The 18,152-nt window shown below is 51.2% G+C and overlaps 1 protein-coding gene and 1 long non-coding RNA gene across 5 annotated transcripts; one reads left to right on the forward strand and one right to left on the reverse strand.

Annotated features, from left to right (window-relative positions):
- The first annotated feature begins 52 nt into the window (after positions 1-52).
- Positions 53-2,308, forward strand: LOC147821128 (uncharacterized). Its single transcript, XR_015447584.1, has 2 exons — positions 53-227; positions 1,205-2,308. It is a non-coding gene; the product is annotated as an uncharacterized LOC147821128 (long non-coding RNA).
- Marchf2 (membrane associated ring-CH-type finger 2) lies at positions 1,749-16,842 on the reverse strand. 4 transcript variants are annotated; one of them, XM_004865412.3, is made up of 5 exons: positions 16,711-16,842; positions 12,333-12,560; positions 8,119-8,314; positions 6,239-6,448; positions 1,749-2,348 (listed from the first exon to the last, which is right to left on the reverse strand). In XM_004865412.3, exons 2-5 carry the CDS (start codon positions 12,506-12,508, stop codon positions 2,190-2,192), a joined length of 741 nt encoding a protein of 246 aa, XP_004865469.1. In that variant the 5' UTR covers positions 12,509-12,560; positions 16,711-16,842; the 3' UTR covers positions 1,749-2,189. The 4 variants fall into 4 exon arrangements, with proteins under 4 accessions (XP_004865469.1, XP_004865467.3, XP_087057944.1 ...); XM_004865410.4 differs by having other exon boundaries at positions 16,674-16,781; XM_087201818.1 differs by lacking the exon at positions 16,711-16,842 and adding an exon at positions 16,414-16,574.
- Between the last annotated feature and the right edge of the window lie 1,310 nt (positions 16,843-18,152).

The raw sequence follows: 18,152 nt of genomic DNA on the forward strand, positions 1-18,152 counted from the left end.
AACTCCGCTCAGACCACGCCCCTTCCTTGGGCCACGCCTCCGACGGGCGCAGGCGCAGACCGGCCGCTGTCGATTCATTCATTCTCGCGTCAAATTTGTTTTAGACACTTACTGGAAGATACACCCGCCCTTCAGTACTGTAGGGAAGGCGTGTACACTTCACACCTACGCGCACACACCGGTTCTACTCACTCCAAGCTGTCTGTAAGCAGAGCTCGGACAAAAAGGTAGCAAAGTCCTGTCTGGGGGGTTCCTGGAAGATTTTGATAATTCTAACACACAGGTCGATATCAAATAAATACCAAATAAAATTTTCACTTCAACGTAATTGAAAATACTAGAAGAAATAAGCCAGGCGTGGTGGCACAGGCCTGTAATCCCGGATCACCATAAATTCGAGGGCAGCAAGACCCTGTTTAAAAAAAAAAAAAAAAAATTTACAAAGAGGCTTTCGTGCTTCTTGATGGCTTATCGTTGGGCATCTTTCCATCGTTTCCAGGGGTACCGCACTCCAAGTTGGCCAGAGAAGTGGGTGCCAAGCAGCAGAGGCAATGTGCTTGGGTGTGACTCTGTGTTTCTGCAGACAACAGCCCCCCTTTCACCAGTCACCCTCTACCTGGGAGGCCTCGGAGCCCTGCCCCTCTTGGACACGATTCCAGCCAGGAGGTCTCCCAGGGTGCTCTTCCTACAGGCCAAGCGGGCTCTAGCCTCAGGCTCTTTGCCCTTTGCAAAACTGGCTTCCCCTTGCCCTTCCAGGCTGGGCTGAAAGAGTTTAGCTTCCTCTGTGGATGAGCTAGTACCAGGCAGGGATTCATGCAGAAGACAAAACTGCCAGACCTTGAGTGGGTGATCCCTCTTCCCTGAGGCTCAGCTGCTCTTCTGCAAATGATTAATAAGAGACTCCCAGAACCCACCTTTCAGGGCTGCTCTCAGCATTAAATGCAGACAGATGCCAAGAGGCCTAGAATGGAAACAGCTCAACATGCAAAAACCCTCCAGAAGTAGCTGCTGTTCTTTGGCTTGGCCACATTCTTCGGCCTCCCTGAGTCATCAACGAGGTGGGGCACAAGCTCCAAACTGGGGCAGTGCAAACCTTGGGTGCCCTGACTCAGCTTCCTAAGGCTGTAAAATAAAGGTTTCTGTGTGCTGGGCCTCAGTCATCTCACCTGAAAAGTGGAAGTAATAACAGTTTCTTTCCCCACAGGGTGCTAAGAATCAGAGGGGGAAAGGATACTGGGCCTCACCCACTGTGACCCCCAATAAGTATGAAGAGTGCAATCGTTAGTTATTAGTGAGCATAAAGGCCCCTGCATGGTATCTGGCCCCTTGGAGACGTCAAGTAAGTGGAAACTGTTCTTATGTAGCCTCTTTTTCTTTCTTGCTTTCTTTTTTAACACAGCATCTCACTCTGTAATTCAGGCTGGCCCCAAGCCTGCAGTGATCTTCCTGCCTCGGCCTTCCTAGTGTTTCGATTACACGCATGCACCACCACACTCGGCTTGCCTATTTTTTTTTTTTTTTTTTTTTGGTACCGGGGATCGAACTCAGGACCTTGCGCTTGCAAGGCAGGCACCGGAACCACTGAGCTAAATCCCCAGCCCAGCTTGCCTATTCTTAAAATCATATATTATGTTACCCTACTACCTGCTCTCCCTGTGAAAACTCAGACTGTTTCTCCCTGTGGGCTTAATAACACATCCCTCCACCTGGTCCCTCACTTTGGAAATGTAACTGACAAGTCCACTGCATCCAGCAAGGGTTCCTTTTATTCACTCAGGGGTGGGTTTTTGAAACGCCGTGCAACTTTAGAAAGTCAAGGGTGCCAGGAAAGCAAGCCTGCCGGATACAGAGGAGCGCAAGAAGCTTGCTGGGAACTTCCAGCCCAAGGGCGCTCTTGATGATCCGGCCACAGCTGCTGGCCTGGGAGGTGCCAAACAGACCTCAGAATGAGATCAGAGTGCGTGCTCCGTCTGAAGCTCAGGACCTTGTCCGTCTGTCCTTGTGACGTACAACAGTGTGCAAAAAACCTGACAATGTGTTCGCATGGGATCATGGAACAGACTCCGCCGGAAGTAGCTCTTGGCCCCAGAAGCGTTCTGGCTGAGCAGGAAGGCTCCAATGGTTTCCATCCATCCCTTCCAACACCAGGGCATGGCCAGCTGCTTCTGGCCTCTCTGCCACCCTGGCCTTCACACAGGCGTCTCCTCTGCCACCTTTTTCAGGAGTCCAGCTGCCAGCGGGGAGTGCTGGGTGTCCTCGGAGCCATCAGCAGCCCGGATCTTCAGGCGGACTTTCTGGTTCGTCCTTCTCCATTCAGAGTACAGCTGGCAGTGGTACCGGAAAGAGACCTGTGGGGGCAGTCCTGGCATGGGTGGGAAGGCCCAGCAAGCCTCCCCCTGCTGAAGAAGGAAGAGGCGCCCTACGGTGCCGGGCCTGGCCCACACCAGGGCCTGGCTCATGTTTTCAGGACCAGAGCCAGCATCCAACTATCTTTCTCTCCCCTCCCTCTTTCTCTCTCTCTTCCCCCCCTCTCTCTCTTCCTTGTTTTGTGGTATGGAGATTGAATCCCAGAACATTGCACTAAGCTACATCCTCAGCCCACTTTTTTTTTTTTTTGTACCGGGGATCGAACTCGGGTCCTTGCGCTTGCGCAGCAGGCGCCGAAACCACTGAGATAAATCCCCGGCCCTCCCACTTTTTATTTTTTATTTTCAGACAGGGTCTCACTAAATCACTAAATTGCCCAGGCTGGGATCAACCTTTCAATCTTCCTGCCTCAGCCTCCTGCGAAAAGGATTAAATGTCAATCAGTCAAAGGAAACAACCAGGATGTTGGGCAGGGGGTGAACAGATGGCGCTGCATCCAAGCAACGGATTATTTTATGGAGCTAAAAAGAAGCAAGAAGCCAAATATGGTGGCGCACGCCTGTCATCCCAGCACTTGGGAGGCTGAGGCAGGAGGACTGCTGCAAATTTGAGGCCAGCCTGGGTGACACAGTGAGTTCAAGGCCAGCCTGAATTATATAGCGAGACCTTGTCTCAAAAAAACAAAAATTAAATAGATAGAAAGAAATGTGTGTACATATTCAAAATTTTTTCTGTATTAGATGCTAGCATTATATCACAAAACCAGTGGTGCCTTGTAAGTCTGCAGTATATATAGCTGCCTGTATCAGACTGAGATTGCAGTCAAAACAAAAGTAATTGTTTCTTCATTTAGTTGAATGTGGTTTTTGATCATTTGCTTAATTTAGGATAATAAATTTCTGAAAGTTGGAAAAAAAAAAAAAGAAATGTGTATAGCTGTGTATATCTCAGTGGTACAGTGTGTGCCTGGCACGTACAAGGTTCTGGGTTCTATCCCCAGCACCTTGAAAAAATAGACAGAATGTATAAAAAGAAATGAGAAGGTACGAAAAGATACTGAGAAACCCTAAATGCATATGGCTAAGTGGGAGAAGCTAATCTGGAAAAGCCCACATGCTGTGTGGCTCCAGCTCCATGGCATCCTGGAAAAGGTAAGACTGAGAAACAGGAAAACGACGAGGGCAGGGGCTGGGGCCAGAAGGAAGAGGTGAGCAAGCAGAGCACAGCAGTGTTTTGGGTTTTTTGTTTTTTGGGTTTTTTTTGGTACTGGGGATCAAACTCGGGTCCTTGCGCTTGCAAGGCAGGCGGCGGAACCACTGACGGGGGATCGAACTCAGGACCTTTCACTTGCCAAGCAGACGCTGTGCCACTGAGCTACATCCCGGGCAGCAATTGTTTTTCTGTTAGTTTGTTTTTTGTTCTGTTTTACTTTGTGAAACAGGGTCTTGCCCTCTAGTTCAGGCTGGCCTTGAACTCACAGCAACCGTCCTGCCTCAGCCTCCTGAGTGCTGGGTGACAGGCATGCACCACCCAGATTTTTAGGGCAATAAAAATATCCACTATTAAAAAAATATGCACTATTATACTAGAATGGGGGACACATGTCATTACATGCAGGCAGTGTGGACTATGGCCTCTGGGTGCTAAGGATGTGTCTGGGAGGTTCACTGATTGCTACAAATGTGCTAAACCAAACTGGGTGCATGGTGGCGCACACCTGTAATCCCAGCACTCAGGAGGCTGAGGCAGGAGGATCACCGAGAGTTTGAGACCAGCCTGGGCTACATAGCGAGACCTGTCACACACACACAAAAAAACCCCAAAAAACAACAACAACAACAAAAGCAACCACTGTGGTAAACTGGTAAACTGTGTGCAGGATGTTGATGGTGTGAAGCTGTACATGCCTTGGGGAGGGGCTTGATAAATGGAAACATTCAGAAGTTTCTGCTCAGTTTCGCTGTGAATCTAAAACCTGCTCTAAAAATCTAAAGTCTATGTTAATTGTTTGTTTGTGTTTTGGTGGGGGGGTTGTTTTTGGTTTTTTGGTACTGGGGATCGAACTCGGGACCTTGCACCTGAGAGGCAGGCGGCAGCACCACTGAGCTAAATCTCTGGCCCTGTAAAGTCAATTTTGAAAAATGAAAGAATAAATGATAATGGTTGACACCCTTTGACTAAGTTCTCTGGAAATAATCATGGGGCTGGGGCTGGGGCTCAGTGGTCGGTACAGTGCTTGCCTAGCATGTACAAGGTGTTGGGTTCCACCCCGGCACTGTAAGGAGAAAGAAAAGAAAAATAAAAAAGAATTGCACAGGTGGTGCCCAGCGTTGGTTAAAAAAAATAATAAAAAAAATAAAAGGAAGGGGGAAAAAAATCCACACTGGAAGAATCCCAGCAGGTGTCAGAAGGGATTGGTTAGATAAACACCCATACAGCGAATGAGTGCTAGGTGGTTGCTTTTTTTTTTTTTTTAAAGACAGGAACAAAGTGAAAACAAGCAGACTGTAAAACAGTACCTACAAAAACAAATACATAGCTGGCCGTGGTGCACACCCCTGTAATCCCAGCACTGAGGAGGTTGAGGCAAGAGGAATGCTGCAAGTTATTTATTTATTTATTTAATTTTTTTTGGTGCCAGGGATCAAACTCAGATCTTTCCGCTTGCGCAGCAGGCAGCGAAACCACTGAGCTAAATCCCCGGCCCCTGCTGCAAGTAATTTAAAAATTTAAAAGGCTGGAGATGTAGCTCACTGCAGCAGTCCTGTGTCATGTGTCACTTAGTATCAGGGACACGACCTGCAAAATGCATCCTGAAGCCATATCCTACCGCAAACATCAAGCACCTCACAAAATCTTAGACACCTGTGAGATCGATAGATAGTAAAAGCTTACAAGACTAGTATGTCAAACATGTGATCTGTAACCTATGAAATACTGGAGGGGTGGAACCCAGGGCCTTCAAACTGAGCTACACTCCCAGCCCTTTTTAATTTTGAGACAGGGCCTTCCTGAGTCACTAAGTTGCCCAGGCTGGGCTGGAACTTGCGATCCTCCTGCCTCAGCCCTCCAGAGTGCTAGGATTACACAAATGCACCACTATGCCACCTATTTCTTCTCCTCCCCCTTCTTTTTTTAAAAAGGGCTCTGTTATGGCTTATATCTAGATGTCCCCCCAAAGCCTCATGCGGTCATAGCTGGGGCTTTTGGGTCGTAGATAGCTGGATGTAGGGTGTGTGGTAACTAACTCAGTCCCCTGATTGGTTTAGCATAGATCGGGGCGTGGATAATAGGAAGCCCCACCCTGGGTGTGAGTGGCACTAACCATTAGGCTTGTAGCCTAAAAGGAATAAAAGGGAAAGAAAGGCAGGCTTGTTGCTTGCTGCCTCCCCTGCCATGGACTGTTTCTCCACTGCCATGTGACCCTGCCATGGACTATTTCTCTTTTGCCATGCTGCCCTGTCTTGGAGCCAGCCAACTCTGGACTGAAGCCTCTACCAACTGTAAGCTAAATAAACCTTTTTGCCTTTAACTTGTGCATATCAAGTATTTTGTCTCACCAATGAGAAAGTAACAAAGACAGGCTCTCTCTTATGTTGCCCAGGCTATCCTCAAACTCCAGGGCTCAAGCAATCCTCATATCCCTTTCTCCTAGGTTCTCCTGCTCAGGTTTCTGCCTCCCTCCCTCCCTCTCTTCAGTCTTCTCTCTCCCTCCCTCACCCCGATTCTGGGGCTCACAGATTCAGGGCTGATGATCAAGCCCCCTGTGTGCCCACAGAGCTCAAGTGTCCCTGGCTTGAGGCATGGGGTGAGCTTCAGGAAGGTCCCACCCAGTCCACCCCCAGGCATCGCTGTCCCCAAGGCCACTCACCAGCGTCCAGAGGACGTAGATGGTGAAGAGGGCAATGGTGAGTGCAATCAGCCCCACGGCCTCCAGCCGGCTGTGCAGCCGAAGGTGGTCCTGGGCCCCACGCAGGCACAGCCAGCCCGAGACAGCAGCCAGCGGTGTGATGAACAGGAAGCACACCATGTCGCAGCACAGCGTCCGCTTCTCCGTGCGTGGCCCTGGGTCCCGCAGCCACTGCAGGGGGAGCAGATGGGGCAGGCAGGGAGGGAGAGGAGGGCTGAGGGGGGCGGGAAGCTGTCCTCCAGGTCTGGACTTCCCTCCAGCCCTTCTTGTGTTGTTTTCTTGAGACAAGGTCTCGCTATGTACCCCAGGCTGGCCTCAAACTCGCAGTGACCCCCCTGCCTCAGCCTCCCAAGGGCTGGGATTCGTCATGTGCCAGCATGCCTGGCTTAAAAATATGAAATTTTTGGAGCACCAACCTGACACCACAATGGAAGATTCCACATCATGAGTCTGTTTCATGTCCAAAATTATTCGAAACATTGTATAAAATTAACTTCAGGCTAAGTATATAAGCATATAAGAAACAGAGATGAATTTCCTCTTTAGACTTTTACCCTATCCCAGGAGAGCTTATTATGCATATGCAATTATCCAAAAAAAAAAAATCAAAGCCAGGCATGGTGGCCTGTGCCTGTAATCCCAGCACTCAAGAGGCTGAGGCAGGAGGTTTTCCACAAGTTCAAGGCCAGCCTGGGCTACACAGTGAGTTCAAGGCCAGCCTGATCTATAGAGAGAGAACTTGTTTCAAACACAAAACGAAGTAAAAAAAAAAAAAATCAAAATTCAAAAATACTTCAGTTACAAGTATTTCAGATAAGGGATTTTTCAACCTGTAATCTATAAACCAGCCAGAACTAGAACCTAGGGAGTCTTGCCTGGGGCCTCAGAAGCCTCACCCTCTATGCATCGATGCCTCCTATAGGTGACAGATGGAGAGAAAGACATTGCTCACACAATCTTGGTGAATAGGAAGGGTCACTGCCCTCTCTCACTAGCAGAGAGGCACAGATAGGGTGGCTACTTAGGGAGGAAGGATTGATTGGCCCAGGAGAATGGGCTGGGCAGAAGAGCTGGGGCATGGAGGGGAGGAACACTGCTGTTCGCTGCTGTTCGCCTTAGAGCCCGCTCTCTGTGGGCCAGGGCTTTTCCAACTGGGCCAGGCCAGCAGGGAGAAGCATCCACCATGCCTGCCACTGCACTGTCACGGGCCTGACCGTCACATTCAGACTGAAGTCTAAATGCCTGGGCACAGCTCTTGGCCACCTCGAATTTGACCCTGTCCACCCACTCAGGGCTTCATCAAAATTTGAAACTAGCTGGGTGTGGTGGCACACCCCAGTAATCCCAGCACTCTGGGAGGGTGAGGCAGGAGGATCACAAGTTTGAGCCCAGTCTGGGAAACTTCTTTCCCTGCAACCAACCGCTTCTGTGATTTCCTAGACTTTAATCTCCATGTGCATCTCCATGCGGGTGGCTGGGCCTCCCACACCAGACACAACACTGGGAGCCCCGGGAGAATCAAGAACACTTTCCAATGAGATGATTTTTTTTTCCAGTACTAGGGATGAAACCCAGGGGCCTCATACTGCGCTACATCCACAGCTGTTGTTTTTATTTTTTATTTTGAGACAGGGTCTTGCCAAGCCACTCAGCTGCCCAGGCTGGGCTTGAACTTGTGGAAATCCTCCTGCCTCAGCCTCCCAGGCATGTACCAGGAGATGGTGAATTTGAATGAGGAAGCAGGGGCCAACCCCAGGCCAGGAGCAAGGTGACACCCAGGCCAGCCCTGTCCCCACCTCCTGCATCCCCTCTGCCCACCCCTCTCAGGGCCCTCCTCATACCTCTGTGAGAGGCCGGGGCCGCTTTTCCACTGCAAACTCCGTATGGCACAGCTCGCAGTAGCTGGTGTTGGACGAGGACAGCCACTTCTCCAGGCAGCTCTTGTGCACAGCACCCAGCGTGCCAGTACAGCCACACGGAGATAGCAGACTCTCCCCATTGGCCCCCTCGTGACAGATCCGGCAGAAGGGACAGTCGCTAGAGATAAAGGAAAGACCCATGAGCAGTGACTGGGCTTCCTGCTTCACTGCCCCCATGTTGGTGAACTCCTACTCATCCTTCAAAGCCCAGCTCCAAATGTCCTCTCCTTTCAGAAGTCTCCTCAGAATGAGGTGCTACTTCCCCAGGGCCTCCTGTGCCACCACTTTAGGCTCAGGGTGAGCCTCTTGTGTACCTGCCTGCCTAGTGTCCTTTCCCTCTTTCCTTACAGTACTGATTACTCTGAGCAACCAGCCATTCTCAATTCTTGGTCCTCAGGACAAATGCAGGGTTGGTGACAGCCAGGTGTCCTTGAGCCTGACCAATAGACCAGCACACACTTCAACTTTAGGAATCAATTCAGAGGAGGGCTTCTGTGACACAATCAGATCCACTGAGAATGTTTACTTTGCTTTTTCCATATGTGTGTGTGTGTGTGTGTGTGTGTGTGTGTGTGTGTGTGTGTTTGTGTGCGTGTGTATGTTTTCTTTCATTTTTTTGTTTTTTTTTTGTACCGGGGATCCATCAAACTCAGGGACCTTGTGCTTGTGAGGCAGGCAGCCGAACCACTGAGCAAAATCCCCGGCTTGGTTTGGTTTTTGAGACAAGGTCTCAGTATGTAGCCAAGGCTCACCTGGAACTCACAGTGATCCCCCTGCCTCTACCTCCCCAGTGCTGGAGTGACAGGCCTATGCCACCACATCCCACTTTTTTCCCCCCAATTTCTGAAATTCCTTTTCCCCCCTATACACCAAAACAGGAAGGCTGATGTCAGCCCAGAGCTGCTGCCAGCCACTTGGACTGTGGAGTTTCTGAGAGATGCCAAGAGGGTAAAGCAGGGCCAGGGACAGAGACTTTTTTGGGGGGGGTACCAGGGATCGAATTCGTGTCCTTGCACTTTCGAGGCAGGTGGAGGAACCACTGAGCTAAATCCCCAGAAAGAAAGGTGGATTCTTAAGGCAGGCACCAGGCCCCTCCTGAAGGCCTGTGCACCGAAGAACCTGCCACCTGCAGCTCCTCTGCCCCTGCTGGGGGAACATGGATAGAAATGGCACCAGCAGAGCCACCTGAGGAAAGCCTCCTGGGCCTCCGGGCCTTCCTGCCCACTGGCAGGAGGTGTGGCCAGAGCCAGTGGCTCCCCAGAGCCTGAGTCATTGTTTTCCAAACATTTCTGCTCCAAAGCAGAGGCTGCAGGGAGCAGAAAGGAAGCTGTTGTCCAGATAACACCTGCGTTTCCTCTGGAAACTGTTTCCTTTCCCTTTCTCAGGCTTTCTAGCCACAGGGTGGGGCCTGGCTGGCCTGAAAGGAGCCCCAGGGACTGCCCAGGACCAGGTACGGTGTTCTCTTCCCACTGCTACCCCGATCCCACCCCTCTGCACTCTCAGTTCACAGGAAAGGAATACTGCTGGGGAAATGGGAGTGCCAGAGACACAGAGGGTTCTGGGAAAACCTGGAATGCTTTGTTTTTATTTTTTTATTTTTTTATTTATTTTTATTTTTTATTTTTTGGTACCGGGAATCAAACTCGGGACCTTGCGCTTGCGAGGCAGGCACCGGAACCACTGAGCTAAATCCCCGGCCCTGTGTTTATTTATTTATTTACTGGGGGAGGGGGGTTACCGGGAATTGAACTCAGGACCTTGCACTTGCCAGGCAGACACAGCACCACTGAGCCTGGGCCTGGGACAGTTTCTTTTTTTTTTTTTGGTACGGGGATCAAACTCCAGTGCTTCTGCTTGCGAGGCGGGTGGCAGAACCACTGAGCTAAATCTCTGGCCCCTGGGACAGTTTTTGAGACAAGGTCTCACTACGTAGTTCAGGCTGGCCTTGGACTCATGGCAATGCTCCTGCCTCAGCTAGCAGAAACTTTACTGAGCATTTACTGTGTACCCACATGGATGAATTTGTCCGGTGCTCATTTGGCCCCTGCTTTAAGAGGGTGAGACCGAGATGGAGAGGAGTTGTGCCCCGCTGCAGGTCTGCACAGCTAAGAGCCTGCAAAACTTGGATGGGAACCCAGAAAGGGCTGGGCGTGGTGGTGCACGCCTGACATCCCAGCACTTGGGAGGCTGAAGCAGGAGGATCCCCACGAGTTCAAGGCCAGCCTGGGCAACACAGTGAGTTCAAATCCAGCCTGGACTATATAGCAAGACCCTGCCACAAAAAATAAAGAAATAAGTGAAACCTAGGAAGTCTGGCTGGGGCCTGTGTACCCTTGGCTTCTACTCCACTTCCTCCCCAGATGATGAGCAAGAGAAATGGGCCTTGCTTTGGAAATTCAGGCAAGGAGATCACCCAAAGGACAGAAAAGAAGGAAATGCACAGAGAAGAAGGAAATGCGAAGGGGGCACAGGACGGGGCTGCTGGGAGCACTCTAGGAGCAGGAAAAGGAGAAATAACTGGAGATCGGAAATACCTCAGGGGAAGAGGGCAGCAGGGGAGAGGCCAGGGCCAAGAGTTATAGCTTAGAGGAGAGGCTGGCTCAGGGCCAGGGAGACAAAGCCCCCCAGGCCCATCTGGCCCTGGGGATCTTCCCGACCCTTCCTCTTTGGTACTGGGGATCCAACCCAGGGCCTCTGCACTGAGCTACATAGCCAGCCCCCCACCCCCCCAGGATCGAACTGGGGTCCTTGGGCTTGTGGAGGCAGGCGGCAGAACCACTAGGTAGATCCCCGGCCCCAGCCCTTTTTAATTTAATTTTATTTATTTTCTTATTTTTGAGACAAGATCTCACTATGTCAGTTCAGTCCAGACCTCTCTGCCCCTCCTCTTCTTGGTCTTATGTCCAGAGGGATGACCGGCAAATGGAAGGCCAGATTTGTTTTGTTTTGTTTTCTGAGATAGTCTCACTATGTAGCCCTAGCTGGCCTTGAACTCACAGCGATCCTCCTGCCTCAGCCTCCCAAGTGTGGGGATGACAAGTGTGTGCCACCACATGGGCTCCTCACACTGTTTTAAGCATAGGCAGCCCCCAATTTAAGGTGGGTTAGACTGGTCCTTTTTCAAGTCCACAGTGGCACAAAAAGCGATACACATTCAATACAAATCACAGTTCCAATTTTGAGTTTCCACCCTTCCTTGGGCATCTCTTGGAATACTGGGCAGGAGAGTGACCTAGAGGTCCCTGTCCACCCCAGGGTGAACAACTAGGACTCCCCGGTGCTGCTACACTGTGCTGTTGAGCACATTAGGTCTATCCAGTGCATTTGCTCTCCATTTTTTTCTTTTTGGGGTCCTCAGGATTGAACCCAGGGCCTCCTGTGCACTAGGCAAATGCTGTACCATGGAGCTATGTCTTCAGCTCTTTTCATTTTTCTTATTTTGAGACAGGGTCTCACTAAGTTGCTCAGGCAAGACTTGAATTTGTGATCCTCCTGCCTCGGCCCCCTGAGCAGGAACAGCCAGGATTACAGGCCTGCACCACTAGAGCGGCTTCGATGTATTTTCAGTCAGGGACACCTGGACATTTCTGGAATGCTTGCGGAGTGGCAATTCCTACCTTCTGGGGACCAGATCCTCGTTTTCTCAGAACAACTTGAACAGGAAGAGGACCCTGTTTTAGAGATGTGGTCGTGAGGTAACTTGCCCAGGGTCCCTCAGAGAGGAAGGGAGGCACCCACTGGAGAACTGAGCCAGGTGCCTGGGCACACGGCCTGCACTCCTCTTTGCTCCTTATATAGGTGTATACCTGTAATCCCAGCACTCTGGGAGGCTGAGGCAGGAGGATCACAATTTCAAAGGAAGCTTGGGCAACTTGGTGAGAATTTGTCTCAAAACAAACAAACAAACAAACAAAACCTCTCTGCAGTGTGAGTTCCTGACAAACATGTGACTTCCAGACTTTGCATAATAACTGGAATTTGGGCTTTGCCTAAAGAGCCAGACCTGGCCAGCCGGGGTTCTGTTTCCACACAGCGAGTTCACCTCGCCAGCCTCTTCTGGCCCCAGACCAGCAGGAAGTCATTTAGCCCAGAGAAAAAAAGGGACAAAGTTCAGGCACCACACAGCCCTCACTCACCCCGGCGTGTCCAAGGCCCGGATGACTGTGGAGAGGAGCCGGCCGTCCCTCGAAGTTACCTGTGCCACGTACTGCGGAGGCCCCAGGCCCGTGGCCTCCACGACCTTGGAGAAAGCAGGGCTGCCTGAGCAGTCGCACAGGGAGCCTGGGAGGTGGCAGCAGTCGCCTGTCGTCATGGCCACAGGGAACCCTGTGTCCTCAGGGCCCAAGGCCCATGGTCCCAGGAGCCTGGGGAGAGGCAGACAGAGAGATTAATGGCAAAGTTAGCAAGCCCAGTGGACCACAGCTCGAGTCCCCGCTCCTCATGCCCCATTCAGCCTTGCTTTACCAGATCTGAAAAATGGGGCTTGGTTGGGGGCATGCATGCATACTGGCAGGCAGTATGGACACAGGTTATATGATCTCCCACTCTGTTGAGAAAAGCCAGGGGGGCCTGGGATTTAGCTCAGTGGTTTTGCCACCTGCTGTGCAAGCGCAAGGACCAGAGTTCAATCCCCGGTACCAAAAAAAAAGAAAACCCAGGCAAATTAGGTGCCTCCTGCAGACACAGCTACTGGGGGGCGTGGGGAGGCTAAATCAGGAGGGTTGAGAGTTCAAGGCCAGCCTGGGAAACAGTGAGAACTTGTTGTCAATAAATAAATAAAAGAAGCTGGGTGTGGTGGTACAAGCCTGTCATCCCAGCACTTGGGAGGCTGAAGCAGGAGGATCACTGGGATTTCGAGGCCAACTTGGGCTATATAGTTAAGACTCTGTCTCAAAAAACTAAAAAACAAAAAAGAGAGAAAAAAGCCACACAAGCCCCCCCCCCATCAGCTTTCCAGATGCAGGAAGAACATCTGGCAGCTACTGAGCACCTACCACATCCCAGGGCCTGTGCTCGGCTCCATTGGGGGCCAGAACCATGCTGTGCCGGCTCAGGATTCCTGGGCTGGGCTGGGAGCCAAGGAGGCTGCCTTGGGCCGCAGTGACCAGACCTAGCGACCTGGCTCCGAAAACCAGAAACGCAAGTCACCCTGACCCTTCTGCTTCCTGGCTCCTGTCAGGCTGTACACTCCTGAAACTCCAGGCCATCAAGGAAGTAGCTGTGGCCATGAGGATGGAGGTGGCCTCAGTCTCAGGAGAGCAGCTGCTCTGAGCCACGACTGGGTCCCCTCAGGGAGGTTACAGGGAAACCACTGAACCTTAGGCAGATTCCGAACATTCTGCCCTCTGCCTGGGGTCTGCTCAGCAAAAAGGGGCCGAGCAGGCCTCTGTCTGACCCAGAGCCAGCCAGCTTCCAGGCTGGAAATCCCGGCTTTCCGATAGCTCTGGGAGTTTTCCTCAGAGAGTTCCTTGAAAGCAACAGAGGACTCTCCAGTAAAAGTGCCACGAGTCAAGGATCTCTGTCCCCAACTTGTCTAACCCCCTGGGGTTTTGTCCCCCGAAACTAAGGTCCAGAGCCTGCAACAAGCTGTATGGTTTAGGAACTCCCAGGGAGGGGGCCAGTCAAGCACATACCTGAAGTGTCCCCTCCAAGTCAGCTTTTGTTTTGGTTTGGCTTTTGTTTGGTTGGTTGTTTTTTTTGTTTTGTTTTTTTTTGGTACCAGGGATCGAACTCGGGTCCTTGTGCCTTCGAAGCAGGTGGTGAAACCACTGAGCTAAATCCCCAGCCCTGGTTTGGTTTTTTGAGACAGGGTCTCAGTATGTAGTTCAAGTTGGCCTTGGACTCCCTATTAGCCCGGGCTGGCCTCGAACTTGTGGCAATCCTCTTGCCTCTGCCTCTGGAGTGCTGGGATTACCACTGGGCACCAGCATGCCTGGCTCTCCAAGTCAGTTTTTACCAACCCCTGACAGTCAAAATATGAGACCCAGAGAGAGGGGGGCAAAAGCAGTATGAATTGTTGATTGACTAACTTTTTGTACCAGGGCAATGTGCCAACAGATCAGTGCATTCTGAACAGCTCAGCCCTGCAGGGCCTCCCCAGTCGGGCCACAGGAGGTCAGATAAGCAGGTATCAGCCCAAGGCAGAAGGAGCCCAGAGGAAGGCTGCATGTCTGAGACAACATCCGGCGGGCAGTGCCCAGGCCTGCTGTCTTGTGAATGCTGCTGACCCTCCCAGGAACTTGTAACTCGAACTTCCAGCTCAAAGGTGACCGAGGAAGCCTCTGAGCGGAACGCATGCAGCAGGAAGTCCAAGCACTGGCCTTAGCCTTAGCCTTTCTGCAAATAATCATGCGTCACAAGAACCATCACAGCTCCTGTATATTAAGTACTAGGCAGGTGGGGCTGTGGGGAAATCTGCTAATGCTGGGCACACATATAACCAACACAGTAATAGCAGCTAAGGTTTATGAAAGACTGGGGCCATGGCAAGCCATCTGCCCAAGTGTGAATCCTCTCATCAAACTCAGAGGTGTGAGTGTCCACTTAGAGGTCACCTCCAGGGAGAGTCCTTCCCTGGTCACTCTGGCTAAAATGCCACTAACATCCACATTACTCTGAAATCCTGTAGTTGCTTTTGTTCAGCCACCTCTGTCTTCACACTGCTCGGTGAACTCCTGGAAGGAGGACCTTGTCACACTTGCTCACTGCAGGTCCCGGCCCTGTGTCTGCTGTGGAGTCTGCGGCTGTGTTGCTGCATTCATTTCTCAGCCCCAATTCCACAGAAGAACGGGCTTGGTGGGTCAGATCTCATCCCACTAACTTTTTTTTTTTTCGGTACCGGGGATCAAACCCAGGTCCTTGCGCTTGTGCAGCAGGTGGCAAAACCACTGAGCTAAATCCCCCGCCCATCTCATGACCCTCAGGGCCCCCCAGAGGAATCAGAGAGGCTCAGAGGCTACAAAGTCCATGCATGTCACACACACTGGGCTGATGAGGCCAAATTTGGAAATGGACACAAGGCAGAGAGGCTGCAGATGGGACTTAAACTCTGGTGCTGCCTTGGGCAAATGCAGCCCAAGGAGTTGGATGGCAATGAATGTGTACAACAAACCTCTCGGCCTGAATGTTACTACTGTTTGATCTGTGAGCAGGCTGAGGCTCAGAAACAGGCATCCACTTGCCCAAGGTCACACAGCCAAGAAGGGACAGTGCCAGGATTTGAACTTCCACAAATGGTTGAGCTGGTCTTGGCCTCAGAGACCTAAATTCTTTCAGTCCCAGCTCTGTCACTGAGACCGTGTGTCCTGGCTCAAGTGACTTTGCTTTCCTGGACCTCCTCTGTTTCCTTTGTCAAATGTGCTGGCAGACTGTCTGCTGGGTACCCCAATCTTCCCATGCCTCCCCAACACCCGACACTGAAGAGGACAGAGGACCCTCCCTCCCCCAGGGTCATCTTAAGCAGCTCTACCTCCACTCTCGATGTTCTTGTCTTTAAGATGGGGATCATAATGATGCCCAAGTTATGCATTGGTAAACATTAAAATAAAATCAATAAATATCAGCTCCTATTATAATTACCACTGTCAGCCTGCAGAGCTGTTGGGACGGTCTGATGGGAGGCTACACAATCCATAGCTGGAATCCAAGAGGTACTCAGTAATTCCTCTCTGTTATTATTTAGGATATATGTGCAGCTGTCAAATGCATCATTCACTTCTGCTGGGTGTGGTGGCCCACGCCTGTCATCCCAGCACTCCAGAGGCTGAGGCAGGAGGATCCCTGGGACTTCAAGGCCAGCCTGGGCTACACAGTAAATTCAAGGCTGGACTGAACTACATAGCAAGGCCATGTCTCAAAATGAACAAACAGACAAAATATGCATTCGTGCCTCTTCACTCATCCCAGAGAGCCTGCTATGTGCTTTTTAGTACTTCCAAGGTCCCACATCAGAATCCAGGTTCTAAGCCCAGCTCTCCTCCTTATTTGCTGTGTGGCCCTGGGCAAGAGACTTGACTTCTCTGAGCTTTGACCTCCTCCTGTCTGACGGGAACCATTTTTAGTACTTTTTCCGTCTAGTTGAGTCCCAGAGGGCTGAAGGAACAAGCGAAACATAAAAAATTCTGTTTCGGCAGCTCTGTGCACAGTTCCTGGCTGGTGATAGTGCCGTATTTACTGTTTTCCAGAGAAGGAGGACAGGGAAGGACGTGAGTCACTCACTGACAGCCTACTGTGTGTGACAGGCGCTGTCCTCATCGGCCAGCTCCGGATCGGCTTGGCGCTGGAGTGACCCAGTTTCACAGACGGGGAAACCGAGGCTCAGAGAGGCGCCTCCTGGGTGCCGAGGCCCACAGACCTCCCGTCTCCCTCAAGGTGGACACTGAGGTCCCCGCGGGCCCGCGAAGGCGGAGGCCAAGGGTCCGAGCCGGGCTGTCCCACCCGGGGCCGAGTCAGGCCTCGAACGCGGGATCCGGACCCACCTGCGTCCTCCGGCCCTAACCATCGTCTCGCGCCTACCTGATCCGCGGCCGGGCCGGGCGGCCGCGCAGGCCACACCGTTCGCCCTGCCCCGGGTCCCGGCCCGGCCCGGCCCGGCCCGTCAGCGCCGCTCGCTCGGTTCAGGCTGGCACCTGCGTCCGGGCACCGCCCGCCGAGGCGACAGCGCCGCGGACCAATGGCGGCCGCCTTTTTCCAGTATTGGCCAATCGGCATTCAAGTCCCGCCCTAAGAGGGGTGGCCGGAGGAGACGGGGACGTCCTGGGCGGTACAGGACCCAAGGCGCCGCAGCTGTTGGCTCCGCCCCTGCCGCGTCCTCACCACGCCTCCAGTCCTGGTCACGCCCCCAGCCCTGGGCTCCGCCCCCATCCCAAACTGGGCTGGCTGGCCCAGCTGCAGAATGCTAGTAGTGCTTGTAAGTAAATAAAACCGGCGCTGAATTCAACTTGACACTTGCTAAGTGATTTGTAAGTGTTCGTCACCTCCCTCGCGCTTTTCATTAATCTTGGGGAAGGGAGAGAGCGTCTGATCACTTTTCACAGATTAGTTGGGGTTGGTGGAGTACCCTAAAGCCAACACTATTTATTCATAATTCACTCATTTATGAGATAGATCCATTCAAAAAATGTAGCAAACAGAGCTGACTGTGGAGGGGGAAGGGGATATAAAAAAGAACTGAGGTGTGTTATGTCCATGTACCAACTCCCCAGGATGAGTGGGACCATTATGTACTGCCTACAGGCGCTATTACATTTTTAAAAATGTTTTTTAAAAATAGGAATAGAGGGCTGAGGATTTAGCTCACTGCTTCCGCCTCCAGCCTCGAAAGTGCAAGGACCTGAACTTGATCCTCGGTACCAAAAATAAATAAATAAAATAAAATAAAATAGGAATAGAAGTTACCTAGGAGAAAAGAGGAGAAAGAGTAGTAAGCAGAGGATTGGGAAATACATAGATTCAGAGATAGGATGGAAAATTGCCCAGGACCCTCTGCCCCTGCATTTGGTAAATTCTGTTGTGTTGTATCAGCTTATACTGTTTAAATGGAAAGATAAGTCATAAAATTTTATAGAGACTACTCATGGGAGATGAACGTTGTCAGGAACAAGAGTCACTTTTATCAAGCCCTAAAAAACAACGGCAGGAATAAAAAATAAACCTGAAAAGTTAAGAAGGAGAGGCAATCGTTCCAGAATGCTTGAGATGAGAACTGTCACATGAGACTTGGATTAGACATTGCAACATTATGCAGAAATACTTGTGCAAGGTTGTGGCCCCAAAATCATCTCTATAATCTTGGGCTGACACCACTTATGTTATTGATCTTTGTAGCCAAAGAGAACTAATTCAAAATAACTTATGTAATCCTCTGCATTTTGACTTTGAAACTTTCTTTTCTCTCAACCCCTTGGAAAACACACATTCTCTACAGTGGCATGTACATTCTCACTGGAAGGCTATTT

Source organism: Heterocephalus glaber, unplaced genomic scaffold (assembly GCF_053883595.1).
Source record: "Heterocephalus glaber isolate CG9 unplaced genomic scaffold, H.glaber_assembly_v1.0 deba00001761, whole genome shotgun sequence".
In the NCBI taxonomy this organism is placed as follows: domain Eukaryota; kingdom Metazoa; phylum Chordata; class Mammalia; order Rodentia; family Bathyergidae; genus Heterocephalus; species Heterocephalus glaber.

Bases quoted from the DNA above. Each gene is read 5' to 3' on its own strand.
- Marchf2 (XM_004865410.4), bottom strand. From the start codon at position 16,696: ATGGTTAGGGCCGGAGGACGCAG. The intron at 6,449-8,118 runs GTATGAGGAGGG...CTCCCCCTGCAG, and splicing joins GGCCCCGGCCTCTCACAGAG to TGGCTGCGGGACCCAGGGCC. The intron at 2,349-6,238 runs GTGAGTGGCCTT...CTGCCCCCACAG, and splicing joins TCTACGTCCTCTGGACGCTG to GTCTCTTTCCGGTACCACTG.